Genomic DNA, 21,838 nt, shown 5'->3' with positions numbered 1-21,838 from the left:
TGAGTCAGTCAAAAGAATTTTCTCTTTGTGTTATTTTAGCTCTAGATTATGCCTCTTAGATTACCCAAATTCAGAGGCCTTATTTGCTTTGCATTAGACTGTTGCAACTATGTCTTTGTTACTAGCCCATTGCAGTATGAGTTCATTTTGTGTGCTGACAATGCAATGTAAAATATTAACAAAATTCAAAAAATTATTTTTAAAATGTGAAGACTTCCTTCAAATGAAAAACTTCTACAAACCATTGCATAAGTCCAAAACTGGACAAGGAAATTGTTAAACTATTTTATTGTCATTTGATATTTATGCAGCAAACAGAAACGCTGTCCTATGTTTAACTAAGTTCTCTGATTTTTTTTTTTTTTTTTAGCTTTGAATTATGTCTAAGTTCTTCAGGAATGTACTCATGCCTTAAAAGGTGATCCTCTGAACATGTACATCCTGTCTTTTACATCCACATTTCTCATGTACATTCTATTTCGATTTTATCACTTCATTAAGTGCTGAATCATCAAACATGATGATCTTCATTTATTAGAACTTGTCTCTGGGTTTCCAGCTTTTCTCTAGTTTGTCCCACTGATAGCCACATCTGTAACATGTGCTCTCTTCCTTCAAGGGAATTATAGTCTTTAGGGCTTGGAATCATTTAATTTTAAGCTTCCAGAGTCTATTTTTTTTTTTCCAAATAGTTTATTGTCAAATTAGTTTCCACATAACACTCAGTGCTCATCCCCACAAGTGTCCTCCTCCATGCCCATCCCCCCCTCCCCCCCACATCCATCAGTCCTCAGTTTTTGTCAGCATTCAAGAGTCTCTCATGGTTTGCCTCCCTCCCTTTCCCCCACCATTTCCGCCCTTCTTCTCCCCCTTGTTCCTCCGTCAAGTTCCTCCTAATCCTCCTATACGTGCAAACATATGATATTTGTCCTTCTCTGCCGGACTTATTTCGCTCAGCATAACACCCTCAAGGTCCATCCATGTTGCTACCCATGGCCAGATTTCATTGTTTCTCATTGCCATGTAGTATTCCATGGTATAGATAAACCACATCTTCTTGATCCATTCGTCTGTTGATGGACACTTAGGCTCTTTCCATGTTTTAGCTATTGTGGAGAGTGCTGCTATGAACATTGGGGTCCATGTGCTCCTATGCATCAGCATTTCTGTATCCTTTGGGTAAATTCCTAGCAGTGCTATTGCTGGGTCATAGGGGAGTTCTACTGTTAGTTTCCTGAGGAATCTCCACACTGTTTTCCAGAGGGGCTGTACCAGTTTACATTCCCACCAACAGTGTAGGAGGGTGCCCGTTTCTCCACATCCTCGCCAGCATCTAGAGTTCTCTGATTTGCTCATTTTAGCCCCAGAGTCTGTTTTAATGTTTCATTTATTTTTGAAAGAGAGAGTAAGCAGGGGAGGGTCAGAGAAGGAGGGAGACACAGAATCCAAAGACAGGCTCCAGGCTCTGAGCTGTCAGCACAGAGCCCGATGCGGGGCTCCAACCCATGAACCATGAGATCATGACCGGAGTCGAAGTTGGACGCTTAACCAACTGAGCCACCCAGGCGCCCCAAGCTTCCAGAGTCTTAATTGATCATTAGACTAGTTCTGAGGAGTCCTCTAAAATCCTGCTAATGCAAAACTGGAGATTTGAACATAATTCACATTCATCATCTTACTTATTATTTTTTTATTATCTGTTATTTTAAAGTTTTATTTATTTAAGTAATCTCTGCACCCATCAAGAGGCTTGAACTCATTACCTCGAGATCAAGAATTGCATGCTCTTCCAACTGAGCCAGCCAGGCTCCCCTGTTTTAATTTTTGAAATAAAAATTGTATATATTTAAGGTGTACAACATACACATATACATAGGGAAATGATTAGTATAATCAAACTAATTAAAATCTTCTCAACAAAGTTACCGTGTGTTGTATGTGTGTGTGTAATGAGAGCACCTGAAATTCACTTTTTGTAAATTTCTAGTATTCAGTATGGTATTATTAACTGTAGTCATCCTGCTCTACATTAGATCGCTAGACTTATTCATTCTGTATAACTGCAGCTTTGTTTGTAGCCTTTGACCACTATCTCCCCGTTTCCCACACTCCCAGAGTCTGGTAACCATCTTCTGCTCTGCTTTTTGTGCATTCAGCTTTTTAGATTGTTCATTTCCTCTACCTCCCCACCCAGTCTCCTTCTGTGTGTTTGACTTTTGTTAGATTCTACATGTAAGTGAGATAACGTAGCTTTTTTCTTTCTGTTTTTCGGCTTAGTTCCTTTAGCACTTAGTTCACTCCAGGTTCAACACTCCTTATATATATATATATATTTTTTTTTTTTTTAAATTTTTAAATGTTTTATTTATTTCTAAGAGGAGACAGCATGAGCAGTGGAGGGTCAGAGAGAGAGGGAGACACAGAATCTGAAACAGGCTCCAGGCTCTGAGCTAGCTGTCAACACAGAGCCTGACACAGGGCTTGAACCCACGAATTGTGAGATCATGACCTGAGCCGAAGTCAGATGCCCAGCTGACTGAGCCATCCAGGCACCCCTATACTCCTTATGTTTCTAATACATAATGTGATATGTCCATGTTTTCACATTAATTTTTAGAAATACTCTACCTTAACTTCAGGGTGGTAGATTAGATAGTTTGATATATAAGACTCAGATTTGTTGAATTATTTTAGTACTTCTATGTATCAAGCAATATTATTCTGTTATCCCTATTTTACATAAGCAAAATGGAATCTTAGCGAGCTAAAAAACTTGTATAAAATGTCACAACTAGTACATGCAGGAGCCAGTGGTCAGACCTAGATTTGTGTGTGTGTGTGTTTGTGTGTTTTCTTTAAACCAGTGGTTTACAGCTGTGCTAGGGATTGCTGCAAGGTGATCATGTGAGTAACAAGGTAACTCTTAAATTTGATCTGCTGTATATTGGAATTGAAAACTAATTTTTTTTATATCAAACTGCTTAGTTTGCTGTCTAAAGATGATACAAGTGTGAAAGTAAAGAAATTCAAATATGAGTAGGAATTAGTCTCCCTGAAAAAGCTAACTTTGGCTTGGTGAACATATGCATGCTGTTGTTATTACAAATGTTCCAAGTCTGTTCCCCTCCTCCTACCTGCTGTATTCACTCAGTCTGTCATATGGAGGGGCTGTACATTGCAGGAGGGGTTGTGATTCCTACTTGGGAGATTGGGAAGGGAGTGGACTCAGAGACAGAAACCTTCAAGTAATTTGAAATAGTGTCCTAAATACATCTGCAATGTATAAGGGAAGTGGGATGGGTGAAAAAGATGATTTTAAGGAGAGTTGTGCATACCATGATGTTTGAGAGGTTAGACGAAGAACTTGAGCCATTTTGAATTCCTTTACTGGGAACTGAGTGGGGTGTTCTCTTAATAGGATTTAATCAGATGAGAGGTCTTCAAAGTTTTTCATTTTGTTTCTCAAGTTTACTGTTTTTGTAAAGATCATCATGATTATACCATAAATAAAAAACAGATTGGAAAGAGAATAGATTGGATGCAAGTGGACTAGAGGGCTGTTGCAATAACCAAGGTGAGAGACGATAGAGTAGATTGACTGTGATTAAGGTGTTGGAAACAGAAGGAAACACATTTCTAGTTTGTATATGTGTATGTATTTTTTTTTTTTTAATGTTTTATTTATTTCTAGGAGAGAGAGAGAGACAGCGTGAGCAGGGGAGGGTCAGAGAGAGAGGGAGTCACAGACTGAAACAGGCTCCAGGCTCTGAGCTGGCAGAGCCTGACGCAGGGCTCGAACCCACGAACCGCGAGATCATGACCTAAGCGAAAGTCGGACGCTTAACCGACTAAGCCACCCAGGCGCCCCTATATGTGTATGTATTTAAATTCAGGTATAATTGACGTATTAGTTTCAGCTTTACAACATAATGATTCAATATTTGTATATATTGCAAAGTGATCACCACAATAAGTCTAATTAACATCTGTCCCTGTACATACTTACAAAAAAAAATTTTTTTTTAATGTTTTTTATTTATTTCTAGGAGAGAGAGAGAGAGAGGCAGCGTGAGCAGGGGAGGGTCAGAGAGAGAGGGAGTCACAGACTGTGAAACAGGCTCCAGGCTCTGAGCTGGCAGTCAGCACAGAGCCCGATGCGGGACTTGAACCCACGAACCGCGAGATCATGACCTAAGCGAAAGTCGGACGCTTAAGCGACTAAGCCACCCAGGCGCCGCACAAAAAAAATTTTTTTGTGAAGACTTTTAAGATTTACTTTTAGCAACTTTCAGATATGCAATATACTATTATTAGCTAAAGTCACCATGCTGCACATTACATTCCCATAGCTTGTTTATTTTATAAGATAAGCTTGTACCTTTTGACACTCTTAACCCATTTGGCCCAGCCTGTGCCTCTGGCAACCGCCAGAGTATTCTCTGTATCTGTGGGCATGTTTTTTGTTTGGCTTTTAGATTCTACATATAAGTGAGATCATATGATAATATGTCTTTTTCTGTCTTATTTCACTTAGCATAATACCCTTAGTGTCCTCCATGATGTTGCAAATGGCAATATTTCATACCTTTTTTATGGCTGAATAGTACTCTATTGTATAGTATACCATTGTGGTGACATCTATATCACACACACATCTCTCTCTCTCTCTCTCTCTCTCTCTCACACACACACACACAGACACACAGACACACAGACACACAGACACACACACACACACACACAGATGTATATACCACAGCTTCTTCATCCATTCATCCTTTGATGGGCACTTAGGTTTTTTCTGCCTATTTCTTGGCAGTTGTAAACAGTGCTGCAGTGAACATGGGAGTGCATATATCTTTTTGAATTAGTGTTTTTCATTTTCTTCAGATAAATACTCAGAGGTGGAATTGCTGCATCATATGGTAGTTCTATTTTTAATTTTTTGAGAAACCTCCATACCTTTTACATAGTGGCTACACTCATTTATATTCCTATTAATAGTGCACAAGGGTTCCCTTTTCTCCACATTCTCAGCAGCACTTGTTAAAGGTAAATGTGACAATATTTAGTGATATTGGCTATGAAGTAAATGCTAAATACCGGTCTTAAATAATTGCAGGCTTTGCCATCATTGCAGAGCCCGACATGGGGCTCAGTCTCACGAACCATGAGATCATGACCTGAGCTGAAATCTAGAGTCAGATACTTAACTGACTGAGCCACCCAGGTGCCCCTGACTTAAATAGCTTGAGAGAGAACTGATGTAGGAACATTGAAATAGAGTTGAGTAGACTCTGTTTGATTTTGGGCTTCATTTTGAGGCGCCAGTGACATATCTGAGAGTAATGTCACACTTTTTTTGTATAATTCTGCAGCTCAGGGGAGAAGTCTGAAATAAAGTGTATGTGTGTATAAATGGCAGTTTAAACCTGAATGTGGGTGAGTTTGCCAAGGAGAAATGATAAAGCAGAGAGAGCCTAGGACTATGAAGGCATTGCATCTCTAAGGTGACCTTGCAGAGGACACAGAGATGATTGTTCAGGGAGTTAAGAGCAAACGAAGGTGAGTGTTAGTCCATGTATTTTACTTTCCAAAATCTCCAAAATACGGAAGTCTCAATATTTTCTTTTCTATGGAATTATGAACCCCCAAACTTAATTTCATGTCAGTCAGAATGAAGCTAAAATTTGTACTAGTTAAACTTGAGCTGTTAGAAAAGGAAAGCGTTTAAAAGATAAGTAGAGGCATTAACAAATGTAGCTCTTTACAATTTGTAACATCAATGACTATATCAGATAATCTTCAGATTTGCTGAGGGGAAGGGACTGGCCTGAGTTGTGAATTGTTTTATTATAAATATGGGTTTGTTTTGTTTCAAGAACTGTGAAGGGCCTAAGCTTTTGCCATCTATGCAAGCTAGCAAGTTAGCCTGGCATAGTTTTGTGGATGCCGGTAGAAGATACAGTATGACTGGATCAGAGACATAGGACTTCTTATTCGTGACAATAGCAGGAACCAGTGTTGGCATTTGTGCCAGTTTCCCAAGCCCAAGCTCCATAGAGAAATGTGAAGAGAGCTAAGAGATGCCTGTAGTTCTACCTTGCTTGTATTGCAGTCTGGTCTATTAAAGGAGAAGAACCTTCAGGTTAGGGAACCCATACTTTTACAATGGGAAGTAGCCTGTCCAGTGTTAATCCTGGAGGGAGATGACATCTTTGTTATTTGAGACAGTAAATGAACCTGCCCTTTGCTCCTGAGGGAGACATTTTTATCCTTCATGACGGTTTGCTAAAAAAACATATTTAACAAGATATTATGGAACAAAGAGAGGCAGTGGCTTTACACACAAGTTATACAGAAATGTTATGGAACCATGCTTCCATTTATGAAGACAATTTGCCTTCAACAATATTTGCTCCTAATTTCTATACATTTCTTGGCTTCTGGTAAAATTTCCCATGATTGTACTTTTCACTGGTGACTTGTTAATTTGTCTGTCAAAGGCTGGGACCAGAGCCATTCAGTTTATCTCATAAGGTGTTTAATTAAGGTTATTCACTGTCAACCGGGCAGCAGGATGAGGTCCAACTGCAATATTGACCTCAACTGTCCTAGACAGGCATCTGAGCGAGTGCCAGGGGCTGCTTTAGAGAGCCAGGTGGCTTTCTCTGTAAGTTTCTTCACTGACTTTCTGCTTGACCCAGGGCATTAATCTAAGAACTACAGGATGTATTTAGGAATGCAGATTTAATTGCCTTGGCCTGCAACGAGGAGTCAAGGACACTCTGTCATCCATCATAATCGTGGTCAGTGAATTGACTGACCTGAATGGCTCCAGGGCCGAGGTGATGTCATTGATCACTTTAGCTGAAATCAGGGACAAGTTTCCAATTACATTTTGTTTGTTTTTAAGTTTTATTTATTTATTTTGAGACAGAGATGGTGTGAATGGGGAAGGAGCAGAGAGAGAGGGAGAGAGAGAATCCCAAGCAGGCTCTGTGCTGCTTATGCAGGGCCCGAACCCGTGAAACTATGAGATCATGACTTGAGCTGAAATCAAGAGGTGGATGTTTAAACCGACTGAGCCACCCAGGCGCATTTTCCAATTGGATGATTCCCATTTTAGGGATAACCACCTCACACTGCACATAATTAATAAGTTATCCTTCTGAGAGGTCCAATCCCACTGGCCCCCCATAATTAAGAATACCCTTACTTTGGGAAGGACAAAGTTAATGTTTGGCTGCTGCACCAGTATTCCTGTGAAGAATGTGGTGTTTTTAGTTGCTGTCCCCTTCTTCCCCAGATAGGTCCTAAGTCAGTGAGCACAGGCTGACAGTTTCTCCAGTGTTGCCTCCTGGGCCGCTGCTAGGCCTTAGAGAATCCAGTTCAGTACAAATAGTTCAGTCTAATGCTAAAACAAATAATGTTTTTGGAGGAGTTACCTGAAGACAAGCAGTCCAGTCTGTCCTATTTATCTATGCTATCAGCCAGGTAACAGTCATCTGTCCTTTGCAGTGACTAAATGCTAGCTATAGGAGAGACACCTGGAGGTGTTGACAGGTGTTTTATTTGGCAAGTGCAGGAGCTGGGGCCTTCTGCTGCTCCCTGAAGACTTCTCTAGGAGATTCAAGAGAATGGTGATCCAGTTGTGATCATAGCTGTTTAGCAGAGTATGGCAGACTTAGCAACCCAATTTAAGGCACTTGCACTGTTTAGGAGAGCTGCACTAAGGAATTTTCCTTTGTGAGAAAGACTCCAGGAGTGATTTTGAAAGACCGAGATCACTAAAGTCCCTCTTTCTTACCTCCTGAGATCTAAAGTGTTTATTCCATGGGTTCCAGAGTTGTTGTTCTTCCAGTTCCACAAAGTTGGTACGTCCCATACCAGTACAGAACTTCTCCCTATTCCCCAGTCATCCTTGACTCTCACTCAAACCTTTTGTCTGGAAGGATCAGATGCAAGAGACACAAGGGCATTTTTATTAAATGTAATTACAGAGACCCTACGATGTCTCCCGTTTTGGTCCACATGATTCACTGTAAGGGGACTTGGTGAGCAGTATACTTTCTTAACCAAATGGTCGTTATCTTCATTATCTAAGACCACAGAAGTCCAACAAGAAAATTCAGGTGACTGAACCAGAATTACATTAGAATTCCCAAAGCCCTCTTTTGTCTAGGCTGCCATCCAGAGGGTATACAGATCAGGCCAGCTTGGGGTTTCCATTAGGGAAAGAAAGAAGCATTGCATTTGGGAATGGTCAGGACAGATCTCAAGTGGCAAAGAGGAGATAATCTCTTCCTGGGGTCATCTATAGTCAGTGATGAAACTGCTATACTGATATGTGTGAACCAGGAAGAATTAAGGGAGGTATAGTCAGAAATCTTTCTGAGTTGATTAAAAAAACTTTTTTTAAAAATTGTGGTTAAACACACATGACCTAAAATTTCCCATCTTGGGGCGCCTGGGTGGCTCAGTTGGTTAAGCATCTGACTTCGGCTCAGGCATGATCTCACAGTTCGTGGGTTCAAGCCCTGCGTTGGGCTCTGTGCCGACAGCTAGCTCGGAACCTGGAGCCTGTTTTGGATTCTGTACTTCCCTCTCTCTCTGACCCTTCCCTGCTCACGCTGTCTCTCTCTCTCTCTCTCTCTCTCTCTCTCTCAGAAATAAATAAAACATTAAAAAATTTTTTTTCCCATCTTAACCATATTTTTAAAGATTTTATTTTTTATGTAATTTCTACACCCAACATGGGGCTCAAACTCAAGCCACAAAATCAGGAGTTGCATGTTCTACTGACTGAGCCAGCCAGTCGGTACTTAAACATTTTAAGTATGTAGTGTTAAGTATGTTCTGTAGTGTTAAATATATTCATAGTGTTGTGCAACCAATTTTCAGAACTCTTTTCATCTTACAAAACTGAAAGTCTGTATCCATTAAAGAACACCTCCCATTGCCCTCTCCCTCCAGACCCTAGTAACTCATCTTGCTTTGTCTCCATGAATCTCACTACTCTAGGTACTTCATATAAGTGGAATCATATAATTTTCCTTGTGTGACTGGCTTATTTCACTTGGCATAATAGCTTCAAAGTTCATATTGTAGTATGTGTCAGAATTTCATTACTTTTTAAAAAATTTTTAATGTTTATTTTAGAGAGAGAGAGAGCGAGAGGGAGAGAGATACAGAGGACAAGTGAACAAGTGGGGGAAGGGTAGAGAGAGGGAGACATAGATTCTGAAGCAGGCTCTGGGCTCTGAGCTGTCAGCACAGAGCCCGACGAGGGGCTTGAACTCCCCAACCGCGAGATCATGACCTGAGCTGAAGTCGGATGCTTAACCGACTAAGCCACCCAGGTGCCCCAGAATTTCTTTACTTTTTAAGGCTGAATAATATTTCATTGTACGTATATACCACACTTTGTTTATTCATCCTCCCATGAATGACCCTTGCGTAATTCTACCTTTTGCCTCTTGTAAATAATGCCACTATGGACAGGAGTGTACAAATATCTCTGGAGACTCTACTTTCAGTTTTTTTGGGTATATACCCACCAGTGGAATTGCTGAGTCATATGATAATTCTATTTTTAATTTTTTGAGGAACCACTTCACTGTTTTCCACAGAAGTTGTATCGTTTTACATTCTCACCAGCAGTGCCCAGGTGTTCCATATTCTCCAGATCCTCTTTAACACTTGTTATTTTCAGTTTGTTCTTTGGGGATAGTAGCCATCCTGATGGGTATGATATCTCATTGTGGCTTTGATTTGCATTTCCTCAGTGATTTAGTGGTGTTGAGCATCCTTTTATGTACTTATTGGCCATTTGTGTATTTTCTTATTCATTCATTCATTCATTATTTTCTTTGGAGAAATGTCTAATCAAGTCCTTTGTCTATTTTTGAATCCAGTTGTTTGTTTTTTGTTTTTGAATTCTTTGAGTTGATTTTTGAGGAGGTTGTTCCAGCATCCAGCAATATGAGATACCTCTGGTTGGTAGGGAGTATGGAAGTCCATCAAATACCTTGACTAACAGTCCATTGTTAGTGACTTGCAGAATAAAAACATCATTATCAGACTGTGTGTGGTTTGAAAAGTGAAAAACATGATGGATTAGTGTCAGGGGTAACAGTGATGTGCCTGGAATCACGTGATTGGACTAGAATAGCAATACTATAACCTGAAAAAGTGTCATGAATGGTAAGGCACCACTAGTAGCTTCAGGGGTGAGGGGTGTCAAAGGTCTGATGTAGCCAATCTGTCAGTAGCAAGTGATGAGACCTCCTTCACCATGAGACAGATAGATCTTCTGGGAATTATGTGTCACATCAAGAACATAGAGTCCTTTTCTGTGTATCTATTCCATGACTGTACATGGGTTTCTAGGTCTGTATGATGGTAGATCCTGCATCAGAAATGGCAGTCTGGGCAGTATAGGCTTAATCAGCTTCATTCAATTTGATCTCTTCAGACAGTGGACCCTTACTGTGGGCATCTGTGTTTGTGACCTAAATGATCCAATCAGCCACAGTATGTCCCCACAGTTTATGGCTAGTTTTTAATATGTCAGTCTATAGTTTTCCAAGTAGTAGACCAAACAACTAGGTCATTGGTAACAGACTCAGAGTCAGTAAATTTGTAACAAGGTTTATGAGGGGGAGTATTGGCCAGATCTATGAGAGCATCCTTGAATTCTTCCCATAGAGTAAAGCAACCACACCCATTTTCAGTTCTGTGTAGCTGGCCCTGAAATTGAGCAGCACAGCAACCCACTGAGCACTATAGGGTTTCAGTGTAGTTGAATCATTGGTGTACCAGGTGCAGACATTAATGGGATCCTCTGTGAACCAAGGGCTTCAATGACCCAGTGACTTTGGTTTAGGTGGCAGAGTGGAAGATAAAATTTCCCCAATGGGTAATTGCCATTTTTTCATATGAAGCTGAAATACCATAGGGGCCAGGCTGGCTGCATTCCTGAGTATCCCACTTCATTGTGAGAAGAGAGGCTGGATAGGCTTTCCCCACCTTATTAGTCATTGAGTTTGAGGTAATCCGTCCTCAAATGGGAAACTCTAAAAGGAGTGTACCTGGTGGCTGTGTCAGGGAGGCATTGAATCCAGATATTAAGGGACTTGCCAGAGGCTCCAGTCAGTAAAATCTTCTATCTGTGCATGACTTGTCCTCAAAGGGATCGTAAGGATTGTGGAGTGCTAAAGTGACTAGTGCTTTCTACATGGGTTCTTCTCTTTTGGCATAATCCTCTTTGGCACTTAGGAGCATTCACAGTAGAGACATGTAAAATCAGTACCAGTTATACATTCAGTGGTAGAAGCTACAACAGTAATACACTGAATTAGTCCAAAGATACCAGCTGAAAAGTCTGAGTTAGTTACTTTTTCCTCCTGTGAGTCCTATTAAACCTCCGTAGCTGAAAGCAGGTACCCTCTCCCTCCACAGAATGGCTATGAAAGTGACATGGGCTCCTGTATCTAGGAACCATAAAAGTGCTCGCTTTGGCAGCACATATACTAAAACAGGAACCATAAAATTTTGAGTCCCTCCCCTCCTTAGTGATCTGGCATACTTGGGTATGTTTGATCTTCAGTTTCCCTGAGGGACTAGGAACACTCCACCCCCAATTATCTTTCTCTGTAAAGGAGCTGAGGCTGGGCTTTGGGGGAGGTGAGGAGAGAGCAGCTCTGCACCAGTAAACAAGATACATTTCTTTTCAGTTTTGAGCAATGCTGTAGCTGCATGCTGATCAGTCAAATAAATCTGAGTGTTTTTGATCCATGCAAGGTCCCAGGGTCTGTGGCAAGATCATCATTACTGACATTCAGCAACTACAGCCACATAGCTTTCTGACAGGGAGATGAGCTTGTGCCCTTTGGATGACTTGGGCCAAGATCTGCACAGTGACAGCATTATTTTTAAGAGTCCACCTACTGTAGGCTATATGCTGCTCCATTTGTCAAGATAACCTCTCAAATTTTTGCTTGATTTCAACATGAGAATTAGAGGAGTTTCCCAAGTTTGGAAGGTCTGACAGTAGGAATTTATCTAGATGTCTCCGGGTGAGTTTCTCATTCTCTAATGATCCCCTTCATTATCATTTTAAACCCAATTCAGTATAGCAAGAGCCTGAAGACTAGTTGGTGCCTGTAGTAGTTTCTCTGAGTAAAATTTCTGGAATCTGGAGTGGGGGTGGAGTGAGGCAAAGCTCCCTTATAGCAGACAAAAATGCTGAGGTCTTTTACTCATCTTGAATGGACTGAATGTTGACACAATAGACTGCAGAAGGGGCTGAGCAGTAATGTTGTCAGCTGTTGTCATCTGTTATGAGCATTATGTGGGGCATCCAGGTGGTTCAGTCACTAAAGCATCTGGCTCTTCATTTTGGCTCAGGTTATGATCTCACAGTTTGAGTTTGAGCCCTGCTTTGGGCTCTGTTTTGATAGCATGGAACCTGCTTGGGATTCTCTCTCTCCCTCCCCCTCCCCTGCTTTCTCCCTCTCTCTCAAAATCAATAAATAAAACTTCTAAATTGCTTGAAAAAGTGTTATGTGCCCCATCCCCACATCTCCTAAGCAAACTAGCTGAAGTTCTAAAGACTATTCTGGTCCCCTCTGACCACAGTGGTTGCAGTTTTTCTCCTTTGGCACCCAGTGAATCATTGGGTGTAACATTGTCTGAAAGGGAACAGAACTTTGTGTTCCCTACTCCCTCTACCGGGTAAACCTTAGTACCAGTTGTTCAGAGGGCAGACCTGCTGAGGCTGACTGTCAGGTTGATGGAAGAGTCACAGTAACTGGGGCATCATTCAGACTGCTATCTCTGAATGTACAGAATGGTACTCCCTCTGAAACTACCTTCTCAGTTTAGCCTTATTAATAGGCAGTACAGGACCATTCATTGCTTGGTTGACCATCTCATTTGGTCAGCATCTTCACTCATGATTCCCATGGACTTCTTTTGATTCCTTTTTGCTGGTCTTTCATTCCATTTCTAGAAAACTCTGTCAGCATTCCATCCTCCTTATTGAAACTGTCAAAAATTCTGAAGACTTTAAGATTTTACATTTACTGCAAGCTAAGAAGTTAGCCTGCCACAATAGATACTAATAGGAGACATGAGACTTGGGTCAGACCCAGTATGTCATTGCTCATGGCAATAGCAGGAGTCAGTGTTAACAGCATTTGTGCTAGATAACTAGCCCCAATTTCCATAGGATCCTGCAAAGAGAGCCAAGCGATACTTGCATACAGAGTTGGTTGCATTAAAGGAAAGGATTTCTCAGCTTAGGGACCAGATTTTTTATAACGGGCAATAAGCCTTCCTGACCTTTGCCCCTGGGGTGACAATTATTTTTATTACACTGGACAGAAACAACTCTGCCTTTTGCTCTCCAAGAAGACACTGTATGAAGGCTGTGTACTATATAAATATCCAGGACAGACGGAGTAGTGCCTTTTCTTATGAGATGGATAATTGCTAGTCACTTAAGGAGAGTTGTCTCCCTAATACCTTGTTTTGGAGGTGGGAGAACATTTTTGATTACACGTTCTTTCCCAATCAATTTTTTAAAATTTGGAAATAGAGGAGTGCCCAGGTGGCTTAGTCTGGCTCTTGGTTTTGGCTCACTTCATAATCTCATGATCATGGGATTAAGCCCTTAATTGGGTTTTGCACTGAATGTGGAGCCTGCTTGAAATATCTTTCTTTCTCTCTCTCTTTCTTTCTCTCTGCCTCTCCTACTCCCTTTCCTTCTTTCTCCACCTCACATGTGTGTTCTCTCTTTAAAGTAAAAAAATAAAATAAAATTTGGAAATAGAATCTTCAACAGGCATTAACATTGAACTTGTTTTCTTTTTTTTCTTTTTTTTTCCTGGCAGTACTCCCCACCCCCTCTTTCAGTTCACATCCTTGCTGCCTCTCCATCTAGACTACTGTAATTGCTTCCTACCTGGTCTCGCTGCCAGTCCTCTCATTCTGTCTATTCTCAACACTTCTACCAGAGGTATTTTTTAAAATGCAGACCTGATGATACCACTCAGTTCAGATTTGTTATTGTTTCCTCACTACCATTAGGACAAAGTTTAAATTGTTGAGTAGTTGTGTAATTATTTCTCATGTGCTGACTATTTTCCAGTTTTGGATGTTGGCAACTAAACAACCAAAAAAATGTTTTAAGTCATAAAGGCCAAAATTCGGCAGGTTTCGTGCTGCCAATTCATAACCTCTGCTCTAACTTATCTTTTCTAGTAATTGCCTTAAATAATTTCCATATGTGCCTCTTCTTTTATTCATGCTTAAATACATATTCTCTAGTCTTTAAGTGAGGCTTTCTGAACCTAGTTAGGTATCTTGGCTTGGAACACTTTTAGACTAATTTCAGATACATGGTGCATGTGTCACTACAGCATTAACCTTACTGTATTGTAATTATTGTTTTTTTTTTTTTTTTTTTCCGGTCTGCATCCCCAGTAAATACAGTGTAAGCTTCTCAGAGCAGGACCCCCTCACTTTCCTTACACACTGAGTTCTTAGGAATGAAACTTGCTTTCCTGGAAATTGTTTTGGAATCGAATCCATTAAATCATTTGGTGCTTTTAATCACCTTTAGATATTACCTGTTTTGAGCCTCAAGGATATTAATTTCCTTAATTTTGAAGGGAAAGATACAGTATTCACTGGAGATCAGGCATATAATTCAGTCCTATGGTCCAGTGTGTATATAGTACAGTATATAGGGACATAATATAATTTACTGTGCCTAATAATATATTTTTTTGCTTTGTTTGCATTTAAAATATAGACTGTGGACATTCATAAAGAGAAGGTGGCTCGAAGAGAGATTGGCATTTTGACAACAAATAAGAATACATCAAGAACTCACAAAATAATAGCACCTGCAAATATGGAGCGCCCTGTAAGGTATATTCGGAAACCTATTGACTATACAGTTCTGGATGATGTGGGCCATGGTGTCAAGGTAAGCATTTTTATATTACATTAACTTGAGATAATTTATCCAGTAAATATTTTGGGTAGGAAATAAGGAGATAAAAATCATTTTCTTTTTAAAAAATATTTATTTTGAGAGAGAGAGCCTGTAAAGGAGGGATAGAGAGAGAGAGAGAGAGAGAGAGAGAGAGAGAGAGAGAGAATCTCAAGCAGGCTTCACACTTTTAGTTCAGAGCCCAAAGTGGGGCTCGATTCCATGAATTGCAAGATCATGATCTGAGTCTAAATCAAGAGTCAGATGCTCAACTGAGCGAGCCACCAAGTGCTCCTAATTTTCTTAATTAATAGATTCTCTTAGCTAGTAATTAGCATTACAGTTTTCAAAGAACATTTAATATTAAGTATTATATATACTAAGCAAAAGGCAGAATTTTATCTGTGGAATAGACTGTATTCAAGAAGATAATAATACCCAAAATGGCTGTTCATCAGTTAAGCCATTTGAATCCTAAACTAATACTTCAAATTTGTGAGTACCATGAAAGAGTGAATATTAAAAAAAAAAAAAAAAAACTTACAGGATTTACAGAGTGGGTTTAGAAAATAATTTATAAGAACTTTAAACCTTTGATTTCTAAATATGTTTTTATATTAGTGTGTCTGTGTAGATGTGGCTATAATTCCAGCAACTTATGAAAAATAAAGATTTTTGTTCTGTGCACCATCCCCATCTCTTCCTCCCCACCCCCGTCCCTAAAGGCTTTTAGGAGAGATTATTTGTTGCCCCTGTCCATTTCTTACCATGGCAGAATTAACTGCTTTTCAAGGATACCTGTAGCTTGCCAACTTTGTAGGTGTTCATGGGTCGTTTTGTAAACATACTGAATGACCTGAATTCTTTAGTCTTTTCTGCTCAGGATAAGTGATTTCTCTGAAATTTAGCAGTCTTTTTCATAGAAGACCATTATTTTGATTTGGTATCTAGTTTTCAGAATTTTTATAATAAAATTTTAGGAGTCAGCTAGAATCTTGAAGCTTTCCCTAGCTGGTTGATCTGACAGGTGCTATTGCTGGGTCTGTTGCATTCTGAATTATTTGGGGTTCCTGATCAAGAGGGGGGATATACCTGACTGACAACACTGACCTTTATTCTTCTCTGAAATTATGGAATCTCCTCTTTACTGTGATGCTTGGAAGTTCTATGTAAAGTTTGAACACTTTGCACATGTAGAGAAAGCTACTTGTTTGTTTCTTATATTTTTTTACCCAGAGGATGCAACTAGGGTTGTGTAAGAGCTTAAAATCAGTTTTAAGATATTTTAGACTAGATTGAGCTATAGGATTTGAATATTCAGAGTCCAGAAGAACTCTTTGTGTATTAACTGCCTTGAGATTAAAATTTATGTTTATACATATGCATGCATGTATACACACAAACCCACTCTCACTTCTTTTTCTTTCTTTGAAAACGATATATATGCATTAAAAAAGTTCTGTCACCGTCTTAGAAGTGAATATCCTACACTATCCCTCTACTCATAATTATATTTAATAGTTTAATACATAGTACTTAGCAGATTAGAAGATGAAAGCAGATTTTACAAGGAAATTTTGGGTGAGAAAATGAAGCTATTTATCATAAATGTATAAATGGGAAGTATAACTGCCACATTATATATATATATAAAAATATATATGTTTATATATATAAACTATGCAGATGCAAATTTTGGCAGTCTGCTTTTTGTAATGGATATTGATGCAAGTTTTAAAAAATATTGTAGCAAAATATAAAATTTAATATTTTATTAAATATTTTAAGTGTACAGCTTTGTGGCACTAAGTACATTTATATACTTGTACAGGTTATTGTTTTGACTAGGAGTAGGAGGGTGGGTGGGCCATGAGAACAATGTATTTTAGAAGTTGCTATGTGGCATATTTTCTGTGATATACAAATACACACAAAATTATTTTTTCCCCAGTTGTCTCATTGCCACTTTATTTCTCCTGTTTTCTGATTTTTCTGAGAGATCATTGCCAAGTTAAATATTTCTAGAGCATGGAGGTATAGGAAGCTTAGAAATTTGGGTAGTAGTGAATTTAACAAATGCTAGGACCAGAGGCACCTGGGTGGCTCAGTCGGTTAAGCGTCCGACTTCAGCTCAGCTCAGGTCATGATCTCACGGTTCGTGGGTTCGAGCCCTGCGTCGGGCTCTGTGCTGACAGCTAGCTCAGCGCCTGGAGCCTGTTTCAGATTCTGTGTCTCCTTCTCTCTCTGACCCTCCCCTACTATGCTGTCTCTCTCTCTTTCTCTCTCTGTCTCAGAAATAAATAAAACATTAAAAAATTGGTTGGGACCAATACTAGGAGAAATAAAAGAGAGAAGCTACACTTAGTTAATAGGTACAGAATTATTTTATCTTTTGTCCCCTTTACTGTTTAGGAGTTTGTTTTCCTATTGATTGGTAAGGGCTCTTTTTCCTGCTAAGGAAATGAGCTCTTTATATATTGGCAGATATTTCTTCATACTGCTGTTTGACTTTTGCCTTTGATGTTTTGGTATTTTAAAAAATACATACAGAATTTAAAAATTCTTTCCAAATATATTACTATTCTTATAGCTACTAAATTTTATGTTAAGTTTTCCACACTCCAAAATTAATATTCCATCATATTTTCTTTTGTGATGTAAATTTCAAGGGGGTTGGTATTTGTATTATGTAAATATTTACTGTGCCAAAGCATTTTATGCTGTGAGGTAGACCGTTAACACATAAGTTGGTGTGAATTAAAAATATGGAAAAAATGGGGCACCTGGGAATCTCAGTCGGTTGAGCATCCAACTCTTGATCTCAGCTCAGGTTCTTGATTTCAGGGTAGTGATTCAAACCCCTCATTGAGCTCCATGCTGGTTGTGGAGCCTACTTAAAATATACATGTATGGAAAAAATATCTTTTTTTTTTTTTAACATTTTATTTTATTCTTGAGAGACAGAGCATGAGCAGGGGAGGGATCGAGGGAGGGAAGACACAGGATCCGAAGCAGGCTCCAGGCTCTGAGCTGTCAGCACGGAGTCCAATGTGGGACTCAAACCCACAAACTGCGAGATCATGACCTGAGCTGAAGTCAGATGGCTAACCAACTGAACCACCCATGTGCCCCATATATATGGAAAAAGAATCATAAGAAAAGTGTGGCTTGACTTTTGGAAATAGTGTAAGATTTGGATAAGAGAATTCTAGCACAGGGAAACCACTAGAATATATATACACAAAGGAGAATGCTAAACCTTACGGGGAGCATAAGTTTTCAGGGTAAGTTAGACTAGAGAACACCTGAATACTTGGTAGAGACATTTAAATTTATTTTTAATAAACCATAATAATAATAATTAACAGCGTTATGGCCTTGTTCATAGTTTACAAAGGACTTTCAATAAGGTATATGTTTGTTTTTAAGCCTCAAAAAGACCATGTGATCTAGGAGTTGTTAGATTTTATAAGTAGAAACACTAAAGATTCAGGATAGTAGAGACACTAAAGAGACACTAAAATTTAAAAAAATTTTTAAAAACGTTTTATTTATTTTTGATAGAGATTGAGTACAAGTGGGGGAGGGGCAGAGAGAGAGGGGGAGACACAGAGTCTGAAGCAGGCTCCAGGCTATGAGCTGTCAGCATAGAGCCCAATGCAGGGCTTGAACCCATGAACTGTGAGATCATAATCTGAGCCGAAGTCAGATGCTTAACCAGCTGAACCACCTAGGTGCCCCAGGAATGATATTTAAAGGTTGTGTTAGACAAAGGAGTAAACTAATGACTCATATAAAAGATAGGATTGGCTGGCCTTATAGAGTTTTAGCACCTATGGTATATAAAGCTTTACTTAGGAGCAGAAGATAGGGAGGAATCAAAAAGAATTCTATTGTTTTCAACTCAAGATTTCAGGGAAATGGTAAATGTAAATGTTAAAGAAATAAAATGAGATCTTAGACTTAAATAAAAGTCTGGTTTGGATGTGTTTTGGGGCATTTAAGTGGAAAATCTTGTAGGTTGCTAACAATTAGAGTATTTTAAGCAGTAAGATACAGAGATTATTTTCTTCTAACACTCTGAAACTCAAACACTGCTTTTTTTTAAAAAAAATTTTTAACGTTTTATTTATTTCTGAGAGAGAGAGAGAGACAGCATGAGCAGGGGAGGGTCAGAGAGAGGGAGACACAGAATCTGAAGCAGGCTCCAGGCTCTGAGCTAGCTGACAGCACAGAGCCCGATATGGGGCTCAAACCCATGAACCTTGAGATCATGACCTGAGCCAAAGCTGGACGCTTAACCTACTGAGCCACCCAGGCGCCCCTGAAACTCAAACACTTCTGTATACATGAATACACACTTGGTAGAGGAGACTGGGCCCCATATAAGGTTAAAGGTTATACCATTGCATAACAGCAGAGTTCAGCTAGATTTTTTATTCCCAAATTCTCCATTCATTCTTTTATTTGGGATCAGTTTATACTTGATCGCTAATTTTTTTTCTTGTTCACTTGAAACCATAAATGGGGGAAGATGTGTGGTTATATTTAGAGTACTTCTAAGTTACTTTAGAATAGTATAGTATTTAATGTATTGTAATGCTGTCACATTAGTATATCTTGTTATTCAAGTTTGCAGTTACTAAATCCAGCTGTGATATTTAGCAGCTAGGTAGGATTATAGACATTGACAAAAATGAGCAGTATCTTTCTAAACAGACATTAAAGAACACCAAAATTCTGTCTTAATTTCTAGAATTGAGACTGTATCTAAGACAAAGTACAATTCTTCCTTTGGATGACCTTTTTTTTTTTTTTAATGTTTATTTGGTTTTGAGAGAGAGAGAGAGAGAGAGAGACAGACAGACAGAGCTCAAGCAGGGGAGGGGCAAAGAGAAAGGGAGACATAGAATCTGAAGCAGGCTCCAGGCTCTGAGCTGTCAGCACAGAGCCTGATGCCGGGCTTGAACTCATGAACTGTGAGATCATCACCTGAGCCAAAGTTGGATGCTTAAGCAGCTGAGCCAACCAGGAGGCCCTAGATGACTTTCTTTTTTATTTTATTTTTTTAATGTTTATTATTATTGAGACCGAGAGAAACACAGCATAAGTGGGGGACAGGTAGAGAGAAAGGGAGAAACAGAATCCAAAACAGCCTCCAGGCTCGGAGTTGTCAGCACAGAGCCCAGTGCAGGGCTCAAACCCATGAACCGTGAGATCATGACCTGAGCCAAAGTTGGACACTCAACTGACTGAGCCACCCAGGCGCAGTTTATGCTGATCTGAAAAATAGTAGCTGCATATTTAAAAGGGCAAATGTTAAAGAACTTGAGACCCCAGAATATACAAACTTAAATTCTACAACCTAAAGATATTTCTTCTTGGGGCACTTGGGTGGCTCAGTTGGTTAAGGGCCTGACTTCGGTTCAGGTCATGATCTTATGGTTTGTGAGTTCAAGCTCTGCGTCAGGATCTCTGCTGTCAGTGCCTGCAGAGCCTGCTTCAGATCTTCTGTCTCCCTCACTCTACTCCTCTTCCAGCCTCTTTCTGTCACTCAAAAAGAAATAAACATAAAAAAATTATTAAAAGTATTTAAAAAAATTTTTTTTTTTTACAAATAGTTTATTGTCAAATTAGTTTCCACATAACACTCAGTGCTCATCCCCATAAGTGTCCTCCTCTATGCCCATCCCCCCCTCCCCCCCACATCCATCAGTCCTCAGTTTTTGTCAGCATTCAAGAGTCTCTCATGGTTTGCCTCTCTCCCTTTCCCCCACCATTTCCGCCCTTCTTCTCCCCCTTGTTCCTCCGTCAAGTTCCTCCTAATCCTCCTATACGTGCAAACATATGATATTTGTCCTTCTCTGCCGGACTTATTTCGCTCAGCATAACACCCTCAAGGTCCATCCATGTTGCTACCCATGGCCAGATTTCATTGTTTCTCATTGCCATGTAGTATTCCATGGTATAGATAAACCACATCTTCTTGATCCATTCATCTGTTGATGGACACTTAGGCTCTTTCCATGTAAAAGTATTTAAAAAAATTTTTAATGTTTACTTTTGAGAGAGAGAGCGCGAGTGCGCTCTCATGTGCACGCAGATGGGGGAGGGGCAGAGAGAGGGAGACAGAATCAGAAGCAGGCTCCAGGCTCTGAGCTGTCAGCACATACCCCGATGTGGGGCTCGAAACCACAAACTGTGAGATCATGACCTGAGCCAAAGTCAGACGCTTAACTTGACTGAGCCACCGAGGTGCAAAAATATTTTTTCTTAAGTGGCATAGTACAAGTAGTGATGCTTTAGGACTATACACATTATTTCATGTTATTTATAGTCCATATTATTTCATATATGGGCTAACCATCTTTCACAGAAGTAGCTTTTAGGATCAAAGCAATTTTTTTTCAGTTTTGAATTTTGGCTAAACTGGTTCAAAAGAAAACTTAGAACCAGAGCAACCTGTAATTTTCTACTCCTGTTGGCTTGCTTAGATTTAGATTTGTAAATTACAAATGAGGTTTCCAGACCCTATTTATGCCTTAGTTAAAATCTAAGGAGCTACTGTGCATACATAGTGAGTTTTTAAAAATTTATTATTTTTTAAATAAAACTTAAAAAATGTTCTTATTTATTTTTGAGAGAGAGATTGTGCTTGAGTGGGGGAAGGGCATAAAGAGAAGGGAACAGTGGATCTGAAGCATGCTCTGACAACAGAGAGCCCAGGGTGGGGCCCAAACTCATAAACTGTTGAGATCATGACCTAAGCTGAAGTCAGGTGTTTAATCCACACTGAGCCACCCAAGCGTCCCTAGTTTTTAAAAAAAAAATTTT

General features: G+C 39.5%; 1 protein-coding gene across 9 annotated transcripts in view; it reads left to right on the top strand.

Annotated features, from left to right (window-relative positions):
* The window catches only part of ABI1 (abl interactor 1), a 130,209-nt gene that overhangs the window by 82,957 nt on the left and 25,414 nt on the right, over positions 1-21,838 (top strand). For all 9 annotated transcript variants that reach the window (XM_039220518.1, XM_039220517.1, XM_039220516.1 and 6 more), the window contains exon 3: positions 14,822-14,998. In XM_039220518.1, the coding sequence (XP_039076449.1) occupies positions 14,822-14,998 (177 nt within the window). The remainder of the gene's footprint in view (positions 1-14,821; positions 14,999-21,838) is intronic.

Source organism: Hyaena hyaena, unplaced genomic scaffold (assembly GCF_003009895.1).
Source record: "Hyaena hyaena isolate Hyena2069 unplaced genomic scaffold, ASM300989v1 scaffold_896, whole genome shotgun sequence".
Classification (NCBI taxonomy): domain Eukaryota; kingdom Metazoa; phylum Chordata; class Mammalia; order Carnivora; family Hyaenidae; genus Hyaena; species Hyaena hyaena.
This window is presented reverse-complemented; position numbering and strand designations above follow the sequence as displayed.